General features: G+C 46.2%; 1 protein-coding gene across 1 annotated transcript; it reads left to right on the top strand.

Annotated features, from left to right (window-relative positions):
• The first annotated feature begins 1,430 nt into the window (after nt 1-1,430).
• Nucleotides 1,431-14,944, top strand: Cplx4 (complexin 4). The gene is made up of 3 exons (XM_021151077.2): nt 1,431-1,597; nt 3,934-4,021; nt 14,585-14,944. The coding sequence occupies exons 1-3, from the start codon at nt 1,431-1,433 to the stop codon at nt 14,810-14,812; spliced, it is 483 nt and encodes a 160-aa protein (XP_021006736.1). The 3' UTR covers nt 14,813-14,944.
• The last annotated feature ends 4,475 nt before the right edge of the window (nt 14,945-19,419 follow it).

Here is a 19,419-nt window from a genome sequence, read left to right as displayed (position 1 = left end):
TAATTAAATGTTCTCCTTATAAGAGTTGCCTTGGTCATGGTGTCTGTTCACAGCAGTAAACTCTAACTAAGACACCCAGGAAGATTTGTTCCTGCTGAGAAAATAATGAACATGAATTACAAATATTTCCAGTCCCCACCCTACCCCCCAGCTCTTTCATTAGAAATGTCCAATCATAGATTAAACCTTCCTGATTCTGTCACAGATCCTCATATTGTGGTGACCTCCAACCCTATTCCATTTATTTTCATTACTACTTCATAACTGTAATTTTGCTACTGTTATGAATTCTAAAGCAAATAACTGATATGCAGGACATCTGATATTCAATCCCTGTGACTCCCCACCACCACCACCACCACCACCGCCAAAAAATAGGATTGCAACCCACAGGTTGAGAACCACTGGATTAAGGTCTTAGCTACACTGAGTTCTTACCTTGCCTGGATAAAAGACAGAAAGGATTCCTGCTACAAAACACTGTCAGAGCTGTAGCTGTGGTTAGTGCAGATCACATAGGATGCACACTGTGTATAACAAAAAAAGTGCATACTGAGGACTTCCCTCCTGTTGGTTCCTATCTCAGTGTCAAAAATATCCATCTCAGGAAGATGAGCAGCGCTTCTGTGTAGTGGAAGCTAAGCAAATCTTCCTGTGTAAACTCAAGACCATGGCTCACGTTTAGACCCCTTGCATGGCTCATGTGTTTGTGTGTGAAGCACTGTTCCCCATGAAGTGGAACCAAATGAACTGATGTTCCATTTTGGCAATGTTTGCTTAAGACTTAAGAGTCCAGTTAGATAAAATATAGATCAAATGCACTGCTTTTGCTTCATAAAGCATCCAGAGGGTTGAGTCTCATTGGACTATTTCCAACAGGATGTTTGTAGTTCAGGGCAGGGATGTGAAAATTTCACAGCGACCATATGATCAGTTGGCTCCAATTAATATCATTGACATGGGACTGTTGATGAAGCCCTGTTGTGTATGTAAATTGAACTTTAGCGATCGGGAACATTGCTGAGAAGTGGTTTGCTGGCCTGACATGCACAAAGCCAATCTCCAGCTCTGGCCAAAAGCAAAACAAAATTTCAAAGGCTAAGGAGAACAGGGCAGAGATGGGTGGGGCTTCTGCCCCGTAAAATTAGCTGAGTGTATTAATCATATGGCAGAGGGTTGCGTCTGACCGTGGGTTTTAGTAATCGGAACCATCTGCCTCTGTACTAAGAGTTCACCCTCTAATCCAGCTTACGACTAGCAAAAGCACTCTCCCCTACCGCTGTGCCCTTGGACAGAGGAGGCTGTGCAAATCCTTCGCTCCCAAATGTGTGGCTGTGGTTGAAAATATTTGGAGGTTTTGCTTTGGTTTGGTTGGGGTATTTTTTTTTTGTCGATCTTTGACTGGGTTTTAGTTCTCCAAGGCCGAGACAATGGCTTTCTTTGTGAAAAATATGATAAGTAACCAGGTAAAGAATTTAGGATTTGGAGGTGGGTCTGAAGAAAAGAAAGAAGAAGGAGGCACCTCAGACCCCGCGGCGGCTAAAGGGATGACTAGAGAGGAATACGAGGAATACCAGAAGCAGATGATTGAAGAGAAGTGAGTACCAGCCTTTGCTGCCCTTCAGAGCAAAGGGGGTGCATCCCTGGGGCATGCCTTCAGTGCCCGGGCTGATGGCTCTTGGCTTCTGAGGAGGCCGTTCCTTTGACTCTACCTCTAACCCCGTGAAAGTCGGTTCTGCTAAAGCAGAACCTTGCAGCATCCCTGCCTCCGGATGCTACTGATACAGATGGAAGTGAACAGCACTGAGTGACTCTGTCCACCATGCTTAGCACAACTCAACACTGATAATTGGCCTTGATGTAATGGGTCAAGAAAAAAAAAAAAAACGGCGAGGTCATGTTTTTCGATCTTTTTGATTAAAAGGCTTGCGTGACATAGGTGTGGATATTTAGGGGCATCACAAAAATAGTATAATTTCAGGCTTGGGAATTGAATTGCATGCAGGTTTTTTTTTCTTCAAAAGAAAGTCAGAAGAAGTATAAAATAAATATGCAACCCCAGTTAACAATATGCATGCTAAAGTGTTCTGGGGAGCTGTGGTGAGTTTTACAGCTTTATATATTATCAAAAAGTAAGATGAATAAATGAACAGAGAGAGGGTAGATATGTGTAAAAGTGTGAGACATGAAGTGGAGAAGCTAAGGAATGGAAATGTGGCTTTGCATCTGAAGTTCTTTCAACTTTCCTGTATGTTTGAAAGGGTTCTTACTAAAATATTGAACAGAAAAACTTGCTCCCTACCCATACCACATTGGCACTGGATACATCGCCCTTTCCTGTTTCTTTCTCTAGAAAATTCCAAGGTTGAATACAGTGTTATCTCGGGCCTGTTCCAGACTGCTCTGGAGGTAGAACTGAGTCAAGAATACTTGAGCCCAAGGCACCTGGTGGTCAGCCACGTTTATCTGATTGTTTGTTTCATGGATAGCCCATCTTCAAAGTCAGCTTTTCTTGTCATGGTTAGGATTACTTCTGAGTTTGAACTAAAAAAACAAACAAAGAAAAACAAGAGACAAATGTCACCTAAAAAAAAAAAAATGAAGACAGGATTTATGGTCATGCAACGCCCCAAAGAGTCCACAGCAAAAAGCTTATCAGGCCTCCCTTGGGTGTACAGGAGACCCACACATCTACTGCGTGGCCATGAGCACTCTTTTGAACTCTTGGCGTTGATCTGACCCCACAGGGCTGCTTTCCTGTCTCCTTAGCAACCAGCTGTCACTCACAGAAAGCCCTCTACGACCTGGACCACTGCCGCAGTGGAACGTGCCAGCCAGTGGCCTTCAAGTTCCCTTGTTATGCTTCAAGCCATGCTTCAATTTTCATTCGTTCTCAGTCTCAATCCCAGCTTCACAATGAAACTTCATTTATCCAATTGGCCCATCCCTATCCAGCCATTTGACAGGGCCTTTGGATAAATTCAGCATCCATCATGCACTTCTGTGGGCAACTAGGGAAGAAGGCAATCCTCCCCAGCTTTGCACGCATTCCCCAAAGCCTTACGCTTCCGCATAGATAATCATGACCCAGGGAGTCCATTTCACGCTGGCCTAACCGTGGATCCAATTAGGCCAATGGTTCTCAACTTTCCTAATGCTGTGACCCTTTCATACAGGTTCCTCATGTGGTAGTGACCCCCACCCCAAGCACAAATTATTTTTGTTGCTACTTCCTCACTGTAATTTTGTTAGTTACAAATCGTAATGTAAGTAGGTAAGATATCTGATATGCGACTCCCAAAGGGTCCAGACTCACACACTGAGAACCACTGAAGTAGGTCATCCCCAGAGCAGGCCCCCAGTCTGGCTGACATGGTGAGAGCAGACATTGCTCATTCTTAGACAGTGCTTCTGACAAGGAGGCACTGTGTAAACACTGTCACTGGAGCCTGGCAGCAGTGACAACAAATGAACGGAAGCAACTTAGCATCCTGTCTGCAAACACCACAGGCAAAGAATATCTCCAATCCTGGAATGGGGCAACTTGGTTTTTGCTTCTTTAAGAGCTCAGGGAGGGGCTTATTGGAAATGTAGCCTTCGTTTCAAAAGTTCCGAGGCAGCCGAAGAGGAACACAAGGGAAATTAGCTTTCCCCGCGGGCGATGCCAAGGCTCACAGTCCAGGACCACACAGTCCTCCTCCTCTGTTTACTTCACAAAGACATTCCCCAACCAGCTGCCTGAGTGCTGGAGCTCACAATGACAGTAAAAGAGAAGCAGATATCAGGGGCTTAGAGGGGAAAGTCCGCCTTTTCCCAAATGTCAGTGGTCATTGGCAATCAAGTATGTCCAAGGGTCCTGCTCCCTGAGCAACCTGGAATGTGTAGGACCCTCTATCTCCTATGACCCTGTTTCCGTTTCTTTACCTTTTGTAGGATGGAGAGAGATGCTGCATTTACGCAGAAAAAGGCAGAGAGGGCGTGCCTACGAGTCCACCTCAGGGACAAATACAGGCTTCCAAAGGTAAGGAAGTGTTTGTTTAAGTCTCAGTAATAAAAAAAAAAAATGGAGAACATTTGATTATCAGTGAGTCACATTGATGAATAAGTGTATATCCTTACATTACATACATGCTCTTGCTTTAAAAAAAAAAAAGGGCGTTGAACTAGGGTGCCATGTAAACAGTTTAATGTTTATGAAACTGATTCACAAAATCAGTTACTGATACTGAAAAATGAGGGTGTGTGTGTGCATGTGTGTATATGTGTGTGTACACTTGTATGTATGTGTATGTGTGTATGTATTTGTGTACGTGTGCATGACTCATTTGTGTGAATATGAACATTTGTGTGAATATGAATATAGGTAGGCATATGTGATGGCTCAGATGTAATCAGAAGACTGGCTTGCTGTTGGTCCTCATTTGCAATAGGGTTGCTTCCTTGTTGCAGAACTTTGTACATTCATGCGCAATGAATACAATGTCATAGCTGACATTTGTAAAGTTCTTTCTAGGTGTCAGGCACTGTATTCCACATGTATTGATTCACTTAGGGCCCATTTTTACCTCCATCTTATAACAGAAGATACAGGCACATAGCAGAGCCTTCCTGCCCTAAGCCAGGGCTTACACCCTTAAATTCCTGCCTCCCTTTGAAGGGGACAATTGGTCTCTCTCTTTGGAAGATGACAGAGTGGTGGTGACTGTCACCTGGCATCTTCTTCTCCAGCTCAGACCTTTTGAGAGGTGGCTGTGGTCCAGTGTATTCTTGGCTAGTGGAAAGAGGATGTATTGACACGCTGTGGCACATGGCTCAGAGATGCTATTCCAGGGCTTGTCTCCAAGGGGCAGAGGGAGCAGCACTGGGCTAGTCTCACTCATTTCTAGTGTCCCCATCCTCTTCACTTCCTGAGGAACTACCCAGGTCCGTTAACTATCCTGCCTTTATGCCCCTAAAATGTGTGTTCAAGTTTGCATTCGGAAAATCCATTCTCTCTACAGAACCCCATAGGTCCAGCACAGCCGATGTAAAACTCTTCCCAAATGCAAACCCCCAACATGGGCCACGTCCATGTCTTCATGGGTTAGAAAGGACAGCAAAAGTCTGTTCCTCAGTGAGTCTTCTGCAGATCCCTGGAAAAGCTAATTCCGGGTTTACAAGCACTTTTCTCCACTGTGCTTGCATTTTTTAAAAGGAGGGAACTGAAAAACCCCTCCCCTTCCAACCTCGAGTCCCGCCCCTCCCCTCCACGCCCCTCCCCTTCCACGCTCTTCATCAGAATTTCCTGAGATTCTCTGGGCTGAGTGTGTCCTGCCCTGTGCAGGCAGCCTGTGTCTGAAATACGGTGCTAAATAGAAGTCCTCAGCAGTGTCTTTCCCTGGGCTGGATTAAAGCAGCACAAATATTACTTAGGATGGAACAGATGGGGCACAATTCAAACAGGAGAGAGAGAGAGAGAGAGAGAGAGAGAGAGAGAGAGAGAGAGAGAGAGAGAGAGAGATGCATATCACACACTACATTGAAACATATGGATAACCCACACTGCCCACTGACTGCCTATTTTAGGGACAAGGCACTGGGTCCGACCCACTCCCACGAACGCCAGAGGGTCCTCTGCCTTCTTGACCTCTCACAGTTTGCAGGGACCTCCCGGGCTGCCTAAGCTCCAAGTACACAGATGAGAATTCCACTCAAGAACACTATACAGCCACAGTCCTTTGGCCAGCTGCCTTTCTGCTGGGAGCCTCCCTATAGTGTTTCTCAAGGACGGTCGCAGTTTGTAAGATTGACTCTATAGGGGGTTTTAAGAATTTCCCAGTGATGTGAGAAACACCAAAAACCCTGCTGCTTTCTGTAAAGTCTGTGGGATTGGAATCCAACACGGGTCTCTGTGAAAACAGAAAAAAAAAAAAATCATATTCGCCTTAGTCTGTATAGCACCAGACACAACTCACTTCCCCAGCCTCAACGTATGGTATCTCATGTTTGCCATTGAGTGGCACCCGTGGGCACCTCCTCTGCCTTCTGAGTTACATGTCCTCTTCCCCCTCTCACTGATGAGGTTCCGGGAGCAATAGTCACAAGAGCCCACAAGAGTCAGAAGCAGCAGCTCTGGAGATCAGCACCTGCACAGAGGCTCCAAGCTCCCCCCAAAAGAGCAGCTCTGAGTGGTGCCACCTGCACACTTGACCATGGAGCTTACCCCCAGAGGCTGCCTGCATGGGTAATCCCCAATGCCAGGCGCCCCCTGGTGGTAGTCATCTGAAGGATTCTCCCTGTCCCAGAGTCCTCCCTGTGTGCTGGTAACAGCATTAGGACTCTGTAAAACTCTTGTGTGGATGACAGTCTATCCTTTAAACACGCATCGTTTTGCTGTTAAGGGTGAAGGTGTGCATTTTAAATCTTCCTGTGGACTACTAAGAGGGAGTCAGTTTTTAAACAGCTGGGGCGGTATGGCTCTGTAATGACAATACTTGGAGATAAGCTGACAGAACCGGAGTATCAAACTGCAAGAAAAGATGGGGGGGCAGGGGCGGATGAAGTAGGGGTGTTCCAAAGGCGATGCTTTTGCTCCAGTATTGTCGCCAGCCAACCTGTGGCCTCTCGGCTGGGTTTGCCACATTACAGGCGAATCTTCAGCTTACCCTGAACTGTGCCACAGAACCCCTCCTTCCCATCGGAACCTTTGGCGTGTTCTCAGAATGCCACAGTCAGAATCCGAGCTGGAGACTTGTAGTAGTCAGAGACCCTGGACTGGAAGAAGGTGTCACTTTCCTGCCCCTTGCCTCACAGTCACCGCCTCTGTGATAGAGAATTTCCAAGGCCCCTAGGACCCTAGTCACGGCATGCTTCCCATGCAAGGTCATCTGAGGAGCATGCCACCGTGGGCTCCCCCCCATCCATCATTGCTAAATTCTCTTCCTAGAATAGATCTAAGCTACCACGCTATCATCATCTTCCTGGTACCAGTGCTGGGAGAGGTTTGACTTTTTATTTTTTTGAATCTAGGGAAGGATACACTCTAGGTACAGACTGCATACATAGTCATGAAAAGCACGTACATGGAGAGGTTTGTGAAAGATCGCAAAGCCTCCTGGGACAACAGGGACACTTATTCTACATTCAGGATCTTTCCGTGCCCCGGTCTCCTCATGTCCTCTCTAAACTGTCAGTCCCCTCCACAATGCTAGGCATTAGAACTGAATAGATGGGCTGACTAAGAAAATGGCCCTGGTCAGAGAATGCAGTTCACCTGGACTCTACTGATCTACCGCCACTCCATCCACACAGCATCTGTAGCGTAAGCAGCCCTGTGTTATCTGATGACGTATGCGGAAGGCGCAGTCAGAGCAGAGTGACACCAGTCTGTAGGGAACTGGACAAGTTCAACACACCCTTTCACTAACTAGGATGCTAGGCTCTTCGTTCTCAACACCCTTTGGCCGCCGCCACTGTGGTTACATAACCACGGGAGTCAATTTAGACCCTTTCCCTTGGCCAAAGCCAAACAGGGAGCAGATCTGAGAAAAATGCCTTCCCGGGAGCTGTCAGGTTTAATGAGGACAGCTGTGGCACATTTAGGAATTAGAACTGTACTTTCTAAAGACGTTTACTTGGCTTGTGTTTCCTAGGCAAGAGAGTTTCGCTCTCTTATTACCGGCTGGGGAAAAAAAGGGACTCTTTTTCTCTTTCTTTCCTCCTTTCTCTCCTCCTTTCTTTCTTTCTTTCTTTCTTTCTTTCTTTCTTTCTTTCTTTCTTTCTTTCTTTCTTTCCTTCTTTCTTTCTTTCCTCCTTTCTTCCTTCCTTCCTTCCTTCCTTCCTTCCTTCCTTCCTTCCTTTCTTTCTTTCTCTCTCTCTCTTTCTTTCCTTCTTTCTTTCTTCTCTCTCTCTCTCTCTCTCTCTTTCTTTCTTTCTTTTTTTTTCCCAAGACAGGGTTTCCCTGTTTTTCCCTGGCTGTCCTTGAACTCACTCTGTAGACCAGGCTGGCCTCGAACTCAGACATCCACCCGCCTCTGCCTCCCAAGTGCTGGGATAAAAGATGTGCACCACCACTGCCCAGGCCAAAAGCGACTCTTAACAATGCCGAGCCTAGGCTTTTGGGTGGCCATTGTTGACTGCAGTAGTTAGGGAAGCCGTCAGATGAATGCAGAAACCATGCTTCAGCACTCCAGGGGATGGCTATGTAGATGCACGTCTATGGGATGGATATGTAGATATACATCACACACCCCGCCTGTGTTGGGTTCCTCTGGTTTTCAGTGACAGCCCATTGGAGTGTTTAAGAGGCCTAGCATCATCCACGCTCATGTGAGGTGGGATCAGCTCTATCAGTTAGCTGCTGCTCCTTGCTCTGCATCTTCTCAGTTTCCCTTCTGTGGACTCCCGGAGAGGGAATCACCTCCATCCCAACTGAAGCAAGCAAGCGGTTGTTTTTCACCTGCGCACCTTGGCTGGCCTGGGTCCTGCCTCCAGGTTCCATCTTCCTTTAGCACTGTGACTCTCAGCCTTCCTAACACTGCGGCCCTTTCGTACAGTTTCTCATGGTATGGTGACCCCCACCCCCCACCCCCAGCCATGAAACTGCTACTTCATAACTGTAATTTTGCTGCTGTTATGAATTGTAATGCAAATCATCTGATATGCCCAGTGTGTGACTTGCGACCCTGATGGTGGGGGCCGAGACCCACAGGTTGAGAACCTCCGTTGTAGAATGTCAACAGTCTATCCACACACTTCCCATTTGAGTCCTTTGTTTTCTTAGCACTGGTGGTCACTTCAGCCATGCAGTTCCTTCTCCTCTGTTTACCCTTCTCCTTCTGGTTTAACCACCAGCTCTACTTGTTTTTCTTTATAGATTACATTGCCCCATCCATCCTCATTTTTTAGAATGCCCCAGCATGCCCCCTTGGCCATCTCCCTGGACACTCAAGTCTGTACATTCCTGCTGGGTGGTTACATCTGGCTGTTGTTTTCTGCTGCCACCTACACGTTGGTGACAGTTCCTGCTTCTATCTTTTCCCAAAATGTCACTACCTGGTCACCTCACTGGGAGAGCAAGTTCATCCTCAAATGCCTTACTCCTTACCCCACAAACTTGTTCCTACCCAGGCTGCACTAGCGGCTGTCATGGCCACCCACGGTCAGGTTGGCACATGAGAAACGCTGGGCTCTTTTGTCTGTTCTAGTGGCAATCACCCAGCTGCCTCTATTCACCTTGTGGATCCTCTTAGCTTGTTCCCCATGCAAGCTGCCGCTCTTTCCATCTCTGTCAGGACAGCAGCTCTGAGCCTTGGGACTGGAGTCAGAGGTTTCTAAAATGTAGATCTCTTCTTGTTCCTTCCCTGTCTGAGTTTACCTCAAAGGCTAACTATGGCTTTTAAAAGAAATCCCAGCTCTGGCTGTGTGACCTGCATGCCCTGCCGTGGCTTTGTGGCTTCTGACTTCCTGGCTTTACTGCAGGCTGCTCCATGCTCCCCAGACCCTCATCCCACACTGTCCCCGCACCCCAATTTCCACACTCCCTTTCCTTTAGAGGAGGTTGCTGGTTTAGTATTGCCTCTTCTAAAACTCTCCATGACTCCCTTTCCAGCTGGAGGCTGGATTGGGTCACTTCTGGGTTCACCTGATCTGGTGTATATCATTGGTTCTCAACCTGTGGGTCTGAACCCCTTTGGAGATTGAATAACCCTCTCACAGGGGTCACCCAAGACCATCAGAAAACACAGATATTTATATTATGATTCGTAATGATAGTAAAATTTCAGTTATGCAGTAGTAACAAAAAATAATGTTACAGTTGGGGGGGTCACAAGTAACTGAATTAAAGGGTGGCGGCACTAGGAAGGTTGAGAACCACCGCCCTATGTCATCTTAGGACCCTAAGTATTCCCAGCTGCCACACACTTCTCAACAAGATTGACTTCATCTTTGTCCCAGTGCCTAGCATGGACCAGGACACATAGAAGTTGATGACACAGACACACATTTATACTTACACATGTGTACATGTGAACACACACACAAGCACAGATGACAGAGAGAGAGAGAGAGAGAGAGAGAGAGAGAGAGAGAGAGAGAATTACTGCTGATTGAATGGTTATTGGGAAAACAGAGAAAGAATAATACCCCATACCCAAAAGTCAACATACCAGAAACAACAGAAAGACCCTGTTATAAGAAGTATAGTCAAGTACATTTTCATGCAAAGAACAGAGTTGGATTGGACATTACAGTATTGTATACCAAAGGAAGACTCGTTATATTAGAATTAAAATACAGTATATTTTCTAATCCAGCAAATGAGATGTTTTAAATAAAGCCACAAGATTCTTTCTAAAAAAGTGACTGAGCCCTGGCCCCAACCGATTCAAAATGTATATGTAAGTCAAGCCAAATTAATAGGCGAAAAGAGTTCCACAGCGTGCCCCAATCCTATTAGCAGAATTGTCAATCTGGGTCAGTCACTGGAGAGCGTGCTGTCCCCCTGCTGAGCCTCGCGACTTAGTTACACCTGGCGTTTGTCTGCCCCATGAAGGGCGCTGCTCATTATGAAAGTCTCTCAGTACAGCCGTCTTTAAGTGTGTCATATCGTCAACGCCACTAGAATTTAATTTAGAACATGCTTCATTCAAAATATTTACATAATTCTAAAGATGGCTCAAGGCTCCTTTTTAGGATTAGAGGTCCTTGGGGCTTCTGCAAGGCCTGGGACACAGAGCCAGCTTGTCTCCAGCAGCTGCTTCAAGTGAAGTCCCCTCCCCTTGCCTCCCTTCTTCCCCCCTCCCCTCCTCTGCCTGTCCTGGTTCCCATTGCTCCTCCTCCTCAGCACCCCCTCCCGCCCCTCAAGAGCAGTGGACTGAATGTCCCAAGGGACAAGGCAGCTTGAGACAGACACAAAGAGACAGGGTTTCCTCTGCCACACTATCTCTCTCTCTCTCTCTCTCTCTCTCTCTCTCTCTCTCTCTCTCAAGCTTTCAACTGCCCTGTCAGAATGCCAACTCTGCATTTAAGAGGCAGAGTAATTTCCCAAGATCACACAGCCTGTGCATAGTATAGTGGAATCATACACTGAGCTGGCCCTGCAGACCTGTTGTCCTGCAGGATTAACAACAATAACAAAAGTGGCATTCCCAATAAGGGGTGACCTGTGTCACTGTCACTGGTCTAGTACTTTCTGCATACTTAAGGCTGGCCTCGAACTTTGGAAATCCTGTAATCTCAGCCTTCTAAGTGCTGGACTTATAGGCATAAGCCACCACGCCCACAGGAAATGACGCTTTTGCAAGCCTCTGCCTTATAGGACCTCGTTTTCCTACGTTGAAAACGAGAAGCTTAAATAGGTTCCCTCTCCCAGCTTCCATGGTTCCTAAGAGGAAGGAAAAGTCCTGCGTGCACAGCTGCTTCCCAGAAACTCAGGTAACTTCCCACTTCCAACCAACACTAAGAACTGACGGCCTCTGTGGGGAAAGACCAAGTCATGGCTATTCTACATTCTGAGTGTGCTGAGGCCTCCTTAAGAGCAGCAGGGGCAGCAGCCAAGGCAGCCATCCTCATGCCTGCAACACCTTTTCCAAGCATCTCCTCCCTCAGAACCAGGACTGGGGCAAGTAGCCTGTGGCAAGAATTAACTACTGAAGGCTGTGATGTCATAGGTCAGGGAGCATCTGCCCAACCAGCTGTTTGGTATGTCACACACCGAAAATAAACGAACAGGCCTCAAACAGAACCAGATCTCCCTCACGTCAAACAGGTGTGTGTGTGTGCTTAGCCACTCTCAGCTTCAAGAAGGCAGAATCCTCTAAGATGGCATTCCCCAGGGGATCCCAACGTTCCAGCTTCCCTGGACAAAGTAGATGAGCGAGGAAGCCATTAAGACAGTCTCTTGGACACCCAGAATGATAAAAGGAATGCTTTGTGCTAAGGTGGTCCAGGGAGTTGGAGCTGGACGATCCTGTCCCTTGTAAGGAGAATAGGTCCGGTGTTTCACAGCACGAGCTGACTGGCATGCGTGCACACCAACCTCCCACCCCACCCCCAGCTCTGGCTTCTAATACCTGGACCTCTAGGCCCACGGTGGTCACTCTGTCCAGAGGCATTCTGTCCAGGGTTCTATTTGCTGATGAGTGCTGAGATTTCACTCCCAAGCATAGAGGGGTGGGGGCCAGGACACCCCCCCCATTGCCTTTTTGATCATTTGCATTTGGTTGGGGGATGCAATGCTACAGTTTCACGGGAACTCAAAGAAAACCGGATGAAGTCTTTTACCCCTCAACTCCTCCATCAGAAATACACAAAGGATAATCTTATAGGAGAGCAAGCAGCCCATTAGGATAGGTAAATAAAAACAAATGGAAATGCAAGATTGCCTGGGAGCCCCTGGGGATTAACTAATTACTCTCACAATGCTTTGAGTAGGAACTAATTAATCTGCTAAGTCACCTGCCAAGTGCAGGCTTGCCTGGGCGCAGAGGCTGAGTTGGAGGTCTGTAGAGAGGGCCAGTATGAGGACCATCTACCAACAAAGCATCAGACTGCCTCCTAAGCTCATTCTACAGCCAGACTCGCTGTCACTCTACTTGGAACTAGATAAGGGGAAGACTTCAGCCACCTCCTCCCTCTAAGCCCATTTAGAGATGGAGAATGAAGAGTGCAGGCATTATTCTGACACAGCTCCCAGACCTTGGGACAACCAGTCTCTGATCGATCATTTCTGCTAGACCCCCAGGCGAGGGGTACTCCCATCTCCCTTAGGTATTGACTTTAACTAAGGAACTCCACAGATACAAATCAGTGTGGCCTGATTCAAACTAATGGCCACTCGAGATTTCGTGAGTTTTGGTAGCAGATACAAGGCCGATTAAAACCTGCAGGGGTGGGTGCTAGCATGGGCCTTGCCTACCAACTTTAACTCCCTTCTGTGCTCCTGAAATAAAGTTCATCACCCGAAAGAAAATGGTTTCAGAGTTGTAGTCTGGGACATCAGCTACTACGAGCCTTTCACAGGAACCTTTATTCCTTAGCTTTTTTTTTCCATTACTAAGATCTCTATAGCATAAAGGCAAGAAACCAGGCACAGCCAACTTGGAAATCCTGCTACATCCATGGCAATGGATCCAATCATACAGAGTGCCAAAGAGGACCCTCACCTATCACACACATGGGCTCCATGCCACACTAATTTCCAGGCACTGGGGGCCAAGGTCAGGGTAGACATGATTCTGTGTCCCTGGGGGGAACCCAGTGTAGCAGAAGGAAAGGAAGGAGCCATCTTTAAGCAGGAGTTGTCACTAGAATGTGCAAACTGAAAGAATGGAGTCATAAGTGGTCACTGTCCACTCAAACGCCACCCCCTGGAGTGGGGTCCCACAAGTCATGGCACGGAGCTGACAGGCTCTGCAGAATTTACGATGCTACCCTGGAAGGAGCTGGGATGGACTTAGCTTCTGTGCACATCAAGAGAGGGCCTCTGGGGCTGGAGAGATGGCTCTACGGTTGAGAGCACTGGCCGTTCTCTGAGAACACTTGCTGTGTTCAGTTCTAAGCACCCACGTGGTAGCTCACATGGTGGAGTCTGTAACTCCAGATCCAGGGCATCCAGTGTCCACTTCTGACTCCCGTGGACACCAGGCTTGCTTGTACTTGTAGAGGCCACATGGTGACTCAAAAACATCTCTAACTCCAGTCCCAGCTACTGCATGCATGCACGCGATCCAAAGATATACATTCAGACAAACACCCACATACAAAAACCAAAAATATCAGAGAGAGAGAGAGTAAGAGATGGGGAGGAGGGAGAGGGAGAGAGAGGGGGAGGGGAGGGGAGGGGGAGGAGAGAGGGGGAGGGGTGAAGGGGAAGGGGAGGAGAGGGGGAGGGGAGGGGGAGGGGGAAGGGGAGGGAGAGGGAGAGAGATTCAGACAAATACCCACATAAGAGGGGGAGAGGGAAAGGGAGAGGGTGAGAGAAATGGACAGACAGACAGACAGACAGAGATGGAAATGGAAGGAAATGGGGAGGGGGAGGAGAGGGGAGGGAGGGAGGGAGGGAGGGAGAGAGAGATTGAGATTCAGACAAATACCCACATAAGAGAGGGGGAAGAGGGAGAGAGACAGACAGAGATGAAAATGGGGAGGGAGAGGGGGGAGGGAGAGAGAGAGAGAGAGAGGAGAGAGATTGCTTCTGAACCTTCATTCAAAGGTTCCATTACCAGGGTTTCTGATCCAGTAGATCTGGGCAGAATTCCTATTTGTAATAGCCTCCCAGATGATGTCAGTGCTGCTGCTGCTTGAGAAACGTTTGGGCTGGAAGGCTCTGGTCAGCCCAAGATGCATAGAAAGAGAGGAGGACTTCCCACCCCAGAGCTGCATGCAGTGTCTGCCACTCAGGGCCACCGCAGGACAGCCAAGCACGTTGCTCACACCGCTCATCCCTGACAGTCCTTTCCTTTCATGCCGCACCTACATTTCATTCAGCCACTTAATCAGTCGGTCAGTTTCAGAGTTCTCTCTCTCTCTCTCTCTCTCTCTCTCTCTCTCTCTCTCTCTCTCTCTCTCTCTCTCTGGTTTTTCTTATGTTTTTCTCACATAGAGTGAAATGGATGAGACACAAATCCAACTGGCCGGAGACGATGTGGACTTACCAGAAGATCTCCGAAAGATGGTGGATGAAGACCAAGATGAGGAAGAGGAGAAGGATTCTATCCTTGGGCAGCTGCAGAATCTCCAAAACATGGACTTGGATACCATTAAAGAAAAGGCACAAGCCACCTTCACAGAAATCAAGCAGTCAGCAGAGCAGAAGTGTTCTGTGATGTGAGAGGGGCAGACTGCCTTCAGGAAGACGGGGCTCCTGGGGGTGGGCATGACCAGCACGCATTATAACTTAGCAAATATATCTAAGGAAACCATGCTGCTGAGGCTGTCTACTACCGGCATGTAGACAATAATTCGGTCGATCTTGATGTCCCAGGTACGGCACTAACCAGCCCACATATCACGGACATGGAACATGTTTCCCTTTAGTTATAATAAGAAATATCAGCCATAAGTTGTGATGTAGGACCATCTGGTTAAAGATCTTTAGGACAGCCAGGAGTCAAACAAAAGCATTTCCTCTCCAGCTTTCTTCCTTAGCGAGCAGGGTCTCACAATGTCCAACCATCAGTGTGATTCGTTACCTCCAGAGGAAAGGCTGCTTGCCTGGTACCAAGACTACAGGTGACAGAGAAATCAGATGTCGAATTGCTTTTTACTTCCAGCATCCTTGATATCCATGATTTTTTTCCCCTTAAAACCGGCTCTCAGACACTGTGCAAGTCATTTTGTGTTTCTGCAACCAAATATCTGACATACACATCGTAAATGGAAGAAAGATGTATTCGGGGGTCATGGTTCAGCAGGTCCAGTCCATGGTTGCTTGGCTGTACGGGATTGGGCAGAACCCCATGTCAGGGAGGATAGAGGGTGGAGTGGCATCCAGAAACAAGAAATGCACACTCATCTACTTCCTTAAGTTAGGTCCTACCTGCGACCCTTTAATACAGTTCCTCACGTGGGGGTGACCCTCCCCCAGCCACAAAATTATTTTCTCTGCTATTTCATGACTGTAATTTTTCTAGTGTTATGGGTTGTAATATAAGTATCTGTGTTTTCTGGTGGTCTTAGGCAACCCCTGTGAAAGGATTGAGAACAGCTACCCTAGTACATGGCGCCAGATGACACTATCTCAGTTAACACCAACTCCTAAGAATATGGGTTGGGGCAAGGAGGATGTGTATATTAGGTCAGAAATTCTCAAACGTTCTTTCGTGGCCCCTTTCACTTGAGAAATTTTCACACACTCTGGTGTACATATGTGAATATTCACTGACAAGTCATAAAAAAACCTGAAACAACTTTACATATAATTTTAGCATTTATTAAAATAAAAGGAAATGTGTATTCTAAGAAGATCTGTATACTTATTTATTTGTACATAAAATTTTCAGTTCTTTGCTGGCTATTTGATACTGTAGGACACATTTTCAACACTTTTTAGAGTTTATCAATACGTTGATTTTTTTAGGCTGAATGTGGTGACATGTGTCCAAAATCCCTCCACATGGGAGGTAGAGGCAGGGTGACCATGAATTGAAGGCTGACCTTGACTACAGAGTGAACTTGAGGCCAGCCTGGGCTACATGAGACTCTGTCTCATGAAACAAAAACTGTTTCAAAAAATTTTTGTAATCACCAATGTCCAATACTCCATTTTCCACAAACACAGAATATAAAATAACAGATCGCCATCTTAGAACTTGTTGGAAGTTCTCTCCTATGCCCACACCAAAATTAATTTAGCAGCTTATTACAAAACTCAAATTGGCAGCTCAAATGCAATTTTTTGTATTTGTATATGTAGTGTGTGTGCACATGCATATGCATGCTCACATGCATGTGCCAGATGTGTGTAGAAACTAGATGCTCAATAGATATATTGAGCCAGGGTCTCTCCTTTGAATCCAGAGCTTACCAGTTGAGCTAGGTAGGCTATGGAGCAAACTTGATCCAGGGATCATTTGTCCCTGCTCCCAAGACTACAGACAGACTCCCTCAGCCTGGATTGGACTCTGCATGGCCCCTTCTAGTAGGAGCCCAGATAAAGAGGATATTTCAGGAGGAAGTTGACTCTCGCCTTCCCTGACTTGCCCTTGTCTCCTGCTGTAGAGTCTAGTCGCCCTGTTGCTGCTGCCGCCAGTTCCTTCGCAGACCTAGAGCCAGTGTTTCTAAGCTTTCACCTCAGAACAGGGACCAGCAGCTCTCCAGAGGCTCTCTGGGTTTCTAGTGCCAAATTATAACCATTAAGCATCCACCTTGTGGGCTGAGTCACTGCCGGTAGTCCTCCCCCCCCCCCCCCCACTGAGAGACAGCTATTCTGGGACTACTCCGACACTCAGCGCCTCAGGTATAATTTGGCCATATGATTATTTTAAAGCTCGCTTAATAAATTACAAATGAATCATATGTTTATTTATTTATATATTCTAGAGAACTCTGACTAAAACAGAGGGCCAGGATGAGGTGTGATACGCTTACCTTCGATCCTAACCTTCAAGATGCAGAGACAGACAGATGGATCTCTGTGAGCACAAGGCCTACTAGGTCTACACAGAGAGTTCCTGGCCAGCCCAGGACTACCTAGTGAGACCCTTCCCCCCATTCTTAAAAAATGAAATTTGAGGGCTGGAGAGATGGCTCAGCAGTTAAGAGCACTGACTGCTCTTCTGAAAGGTCCTGAGTTCGATTCCCAGCAACCACGTGGTGGCTTACAACCATCTGTAATGGGGTTTGATGCCCTCTTCTGGTGTGTGTCTAAAGAGAGCTACAGTATACTCGTATAAATAATAATAAATAAACAATATTTTTTAAAAATGAAATTTGAAATGATTTTATTCTCAGTAGCATTAGGGATCAAAGTTCTTAGCAGTAAAATTCATCAACGGATGTGGAAAACCTGTATACTGAAAACTGAAGCGTACCCATGTATCACAAGACTTAATGCATCCTGGTCCACATCCTCTGAAGTACTGAGTCCGTGAGATCCCAGCCATAACGCCACGCGGAGGAAGGAGGAGCTGCTCCTAAACTCTCACTGGAAAGGCAAATGATGTTAGAGATACCAGATAAATCTCAAAGAAAACAAGATTGAAACATCTGCTTGCTTGGGGTTTTCTTGATGCTTCAGTAACCATGGCAATGTGGTACTGATGCAGACCAATCACTGAAACAGCCTCCAGAGGCCAGAAATAGACCTGCACTTACATATCAACTGAGCCCCCAGCACTTACATATCAACTGAGCCCCCAGCACTTACATATCAACTGAGCCCCCAGCACTTACATATCAACTGAGCCCCCAGCACTTACATATCAACTGAGCCCCCAGCACTTACATATCAACTGAGCCCCCAGACTTCTACACAGATAGTTCTGAGAGGTCCCACATATTTCCTTCTGCTCCCCTGAATAATTTAATTTTTTTTATAATTACTCTATAGTACAAAACCAGGAAGTTGGCATTGGTCTGATGTGTGCAATTAGTTTACTGTCATCTTATCACACGTATAGGTTTGTGTAACTATCACTACAATCGAGATACAGGATTATTCCATCCCCATGGGGCCTCCCTGTGCCAACACCACCACATCCCATGGCTTTCCCATCACTAAGGACCATAAACTATTGAATTATTCCCAACCAAATGAGTTTTGACGGTGGTACCAATGCAATCCATGAACAGATTAAATGTGCAGAAATACATTAACTCTAGACGCTTAACTCACACTATAGTAAAAATTTTAATTCAATGTGGATTAGACCTAAGTCTAAAGTCAAATTTGTAAAACTTTTAGGATATAACAGAGAAAAGTCCTTATAATTTTAAGATAAGCAAAGCTTATTGATCACTAGACATTAGAAAATGTAAGACTTCTACTCACCAAGAGACACCATTAAACTAGGTACATGAATTCTAGGTTGGAGAAAATATTAGCAAAGCACATATCTGACAAAGGACTTGGATGCAGGGAACATGTATATATACACAGATATGTGTATAAGAACACTTACAACTCAAAAATTGAAAACAAAAGCAAAAGCTCAGCAAATACTCAGTAAATAATAATACGTAAATGGCCAAGTCTATGAACATGTGCCCAACCAAACATTAGGGAAACAAAAATTGAAATCATATCACAAAAGACCTGCTCATAGGTTAATAGAAAGACTGACTTCACCAAGTGTTGGAGAAAGTACAGAGCAGTCAGGACCAGTGCATGTTATTTGAAGAGAACATAATATAATAGTATGACTACTTAGGCAAAAGATCTGTCAGGGTTATGTAAAAGACTCATATACTAAACTAGAACCCTTCACAAATGCAGAATTCCAGCTAATGGGCCTTGCAATGAAGTCTGAAATCTGCTTTAAAGGCACAAAACACAAGAAACTTCTGGGTAAATTCGTGGGCAGAATGAGTCTATGTTCTAGAAAGATACTGACATTGCACCTAAGTGGTAAGGCCCGAAAAGCTTCTAACGGTTTCAGTTTTCTTATATCCTTAAAATTGTTCTGTTTGTTTCATACTTCATAGTTGAATGTGAGGAGGGAGCTCCTCTACTCTTACCAGCGGCTGAAACAAAAAGATAGAATGAAGTCTGGGATTCACTATGTACTTAAGACTCTTGTTTCCTCCTCCACCCAGGTATCCAGAAATGAACACTGCTTCCTTGGCTGATGTTTGACTGCAGGGCTTCTGTGTGAGAGTTCGAAGCGCTGCATAGAGTGTGTTTCAGTGGTAGCATACACACCTTAGACACACAAAGCCCAGTTTCAATCCCCAGGACCCCACAACAAGAAAACATTGACTAATATACAAATGTTACTC

The sequence above is a fragment of the Mus caroli genome, unplaced genomic scaffold (assembly GCF_978045245.1).
Source record: "Mus caroli unplaced genomic scaffold, Mus_caroli_1 scaffold_19, whole genome shotgun sequence".
Taxonomy (NCBI): Eukaryota; Metazoa; Chordata; class Mammalia; order Rodentia; family Muridae; genus Mus; species Mus caroli.
This window is presented reverse-complemented; position numbering and strand designations above follow the sequence as displayed.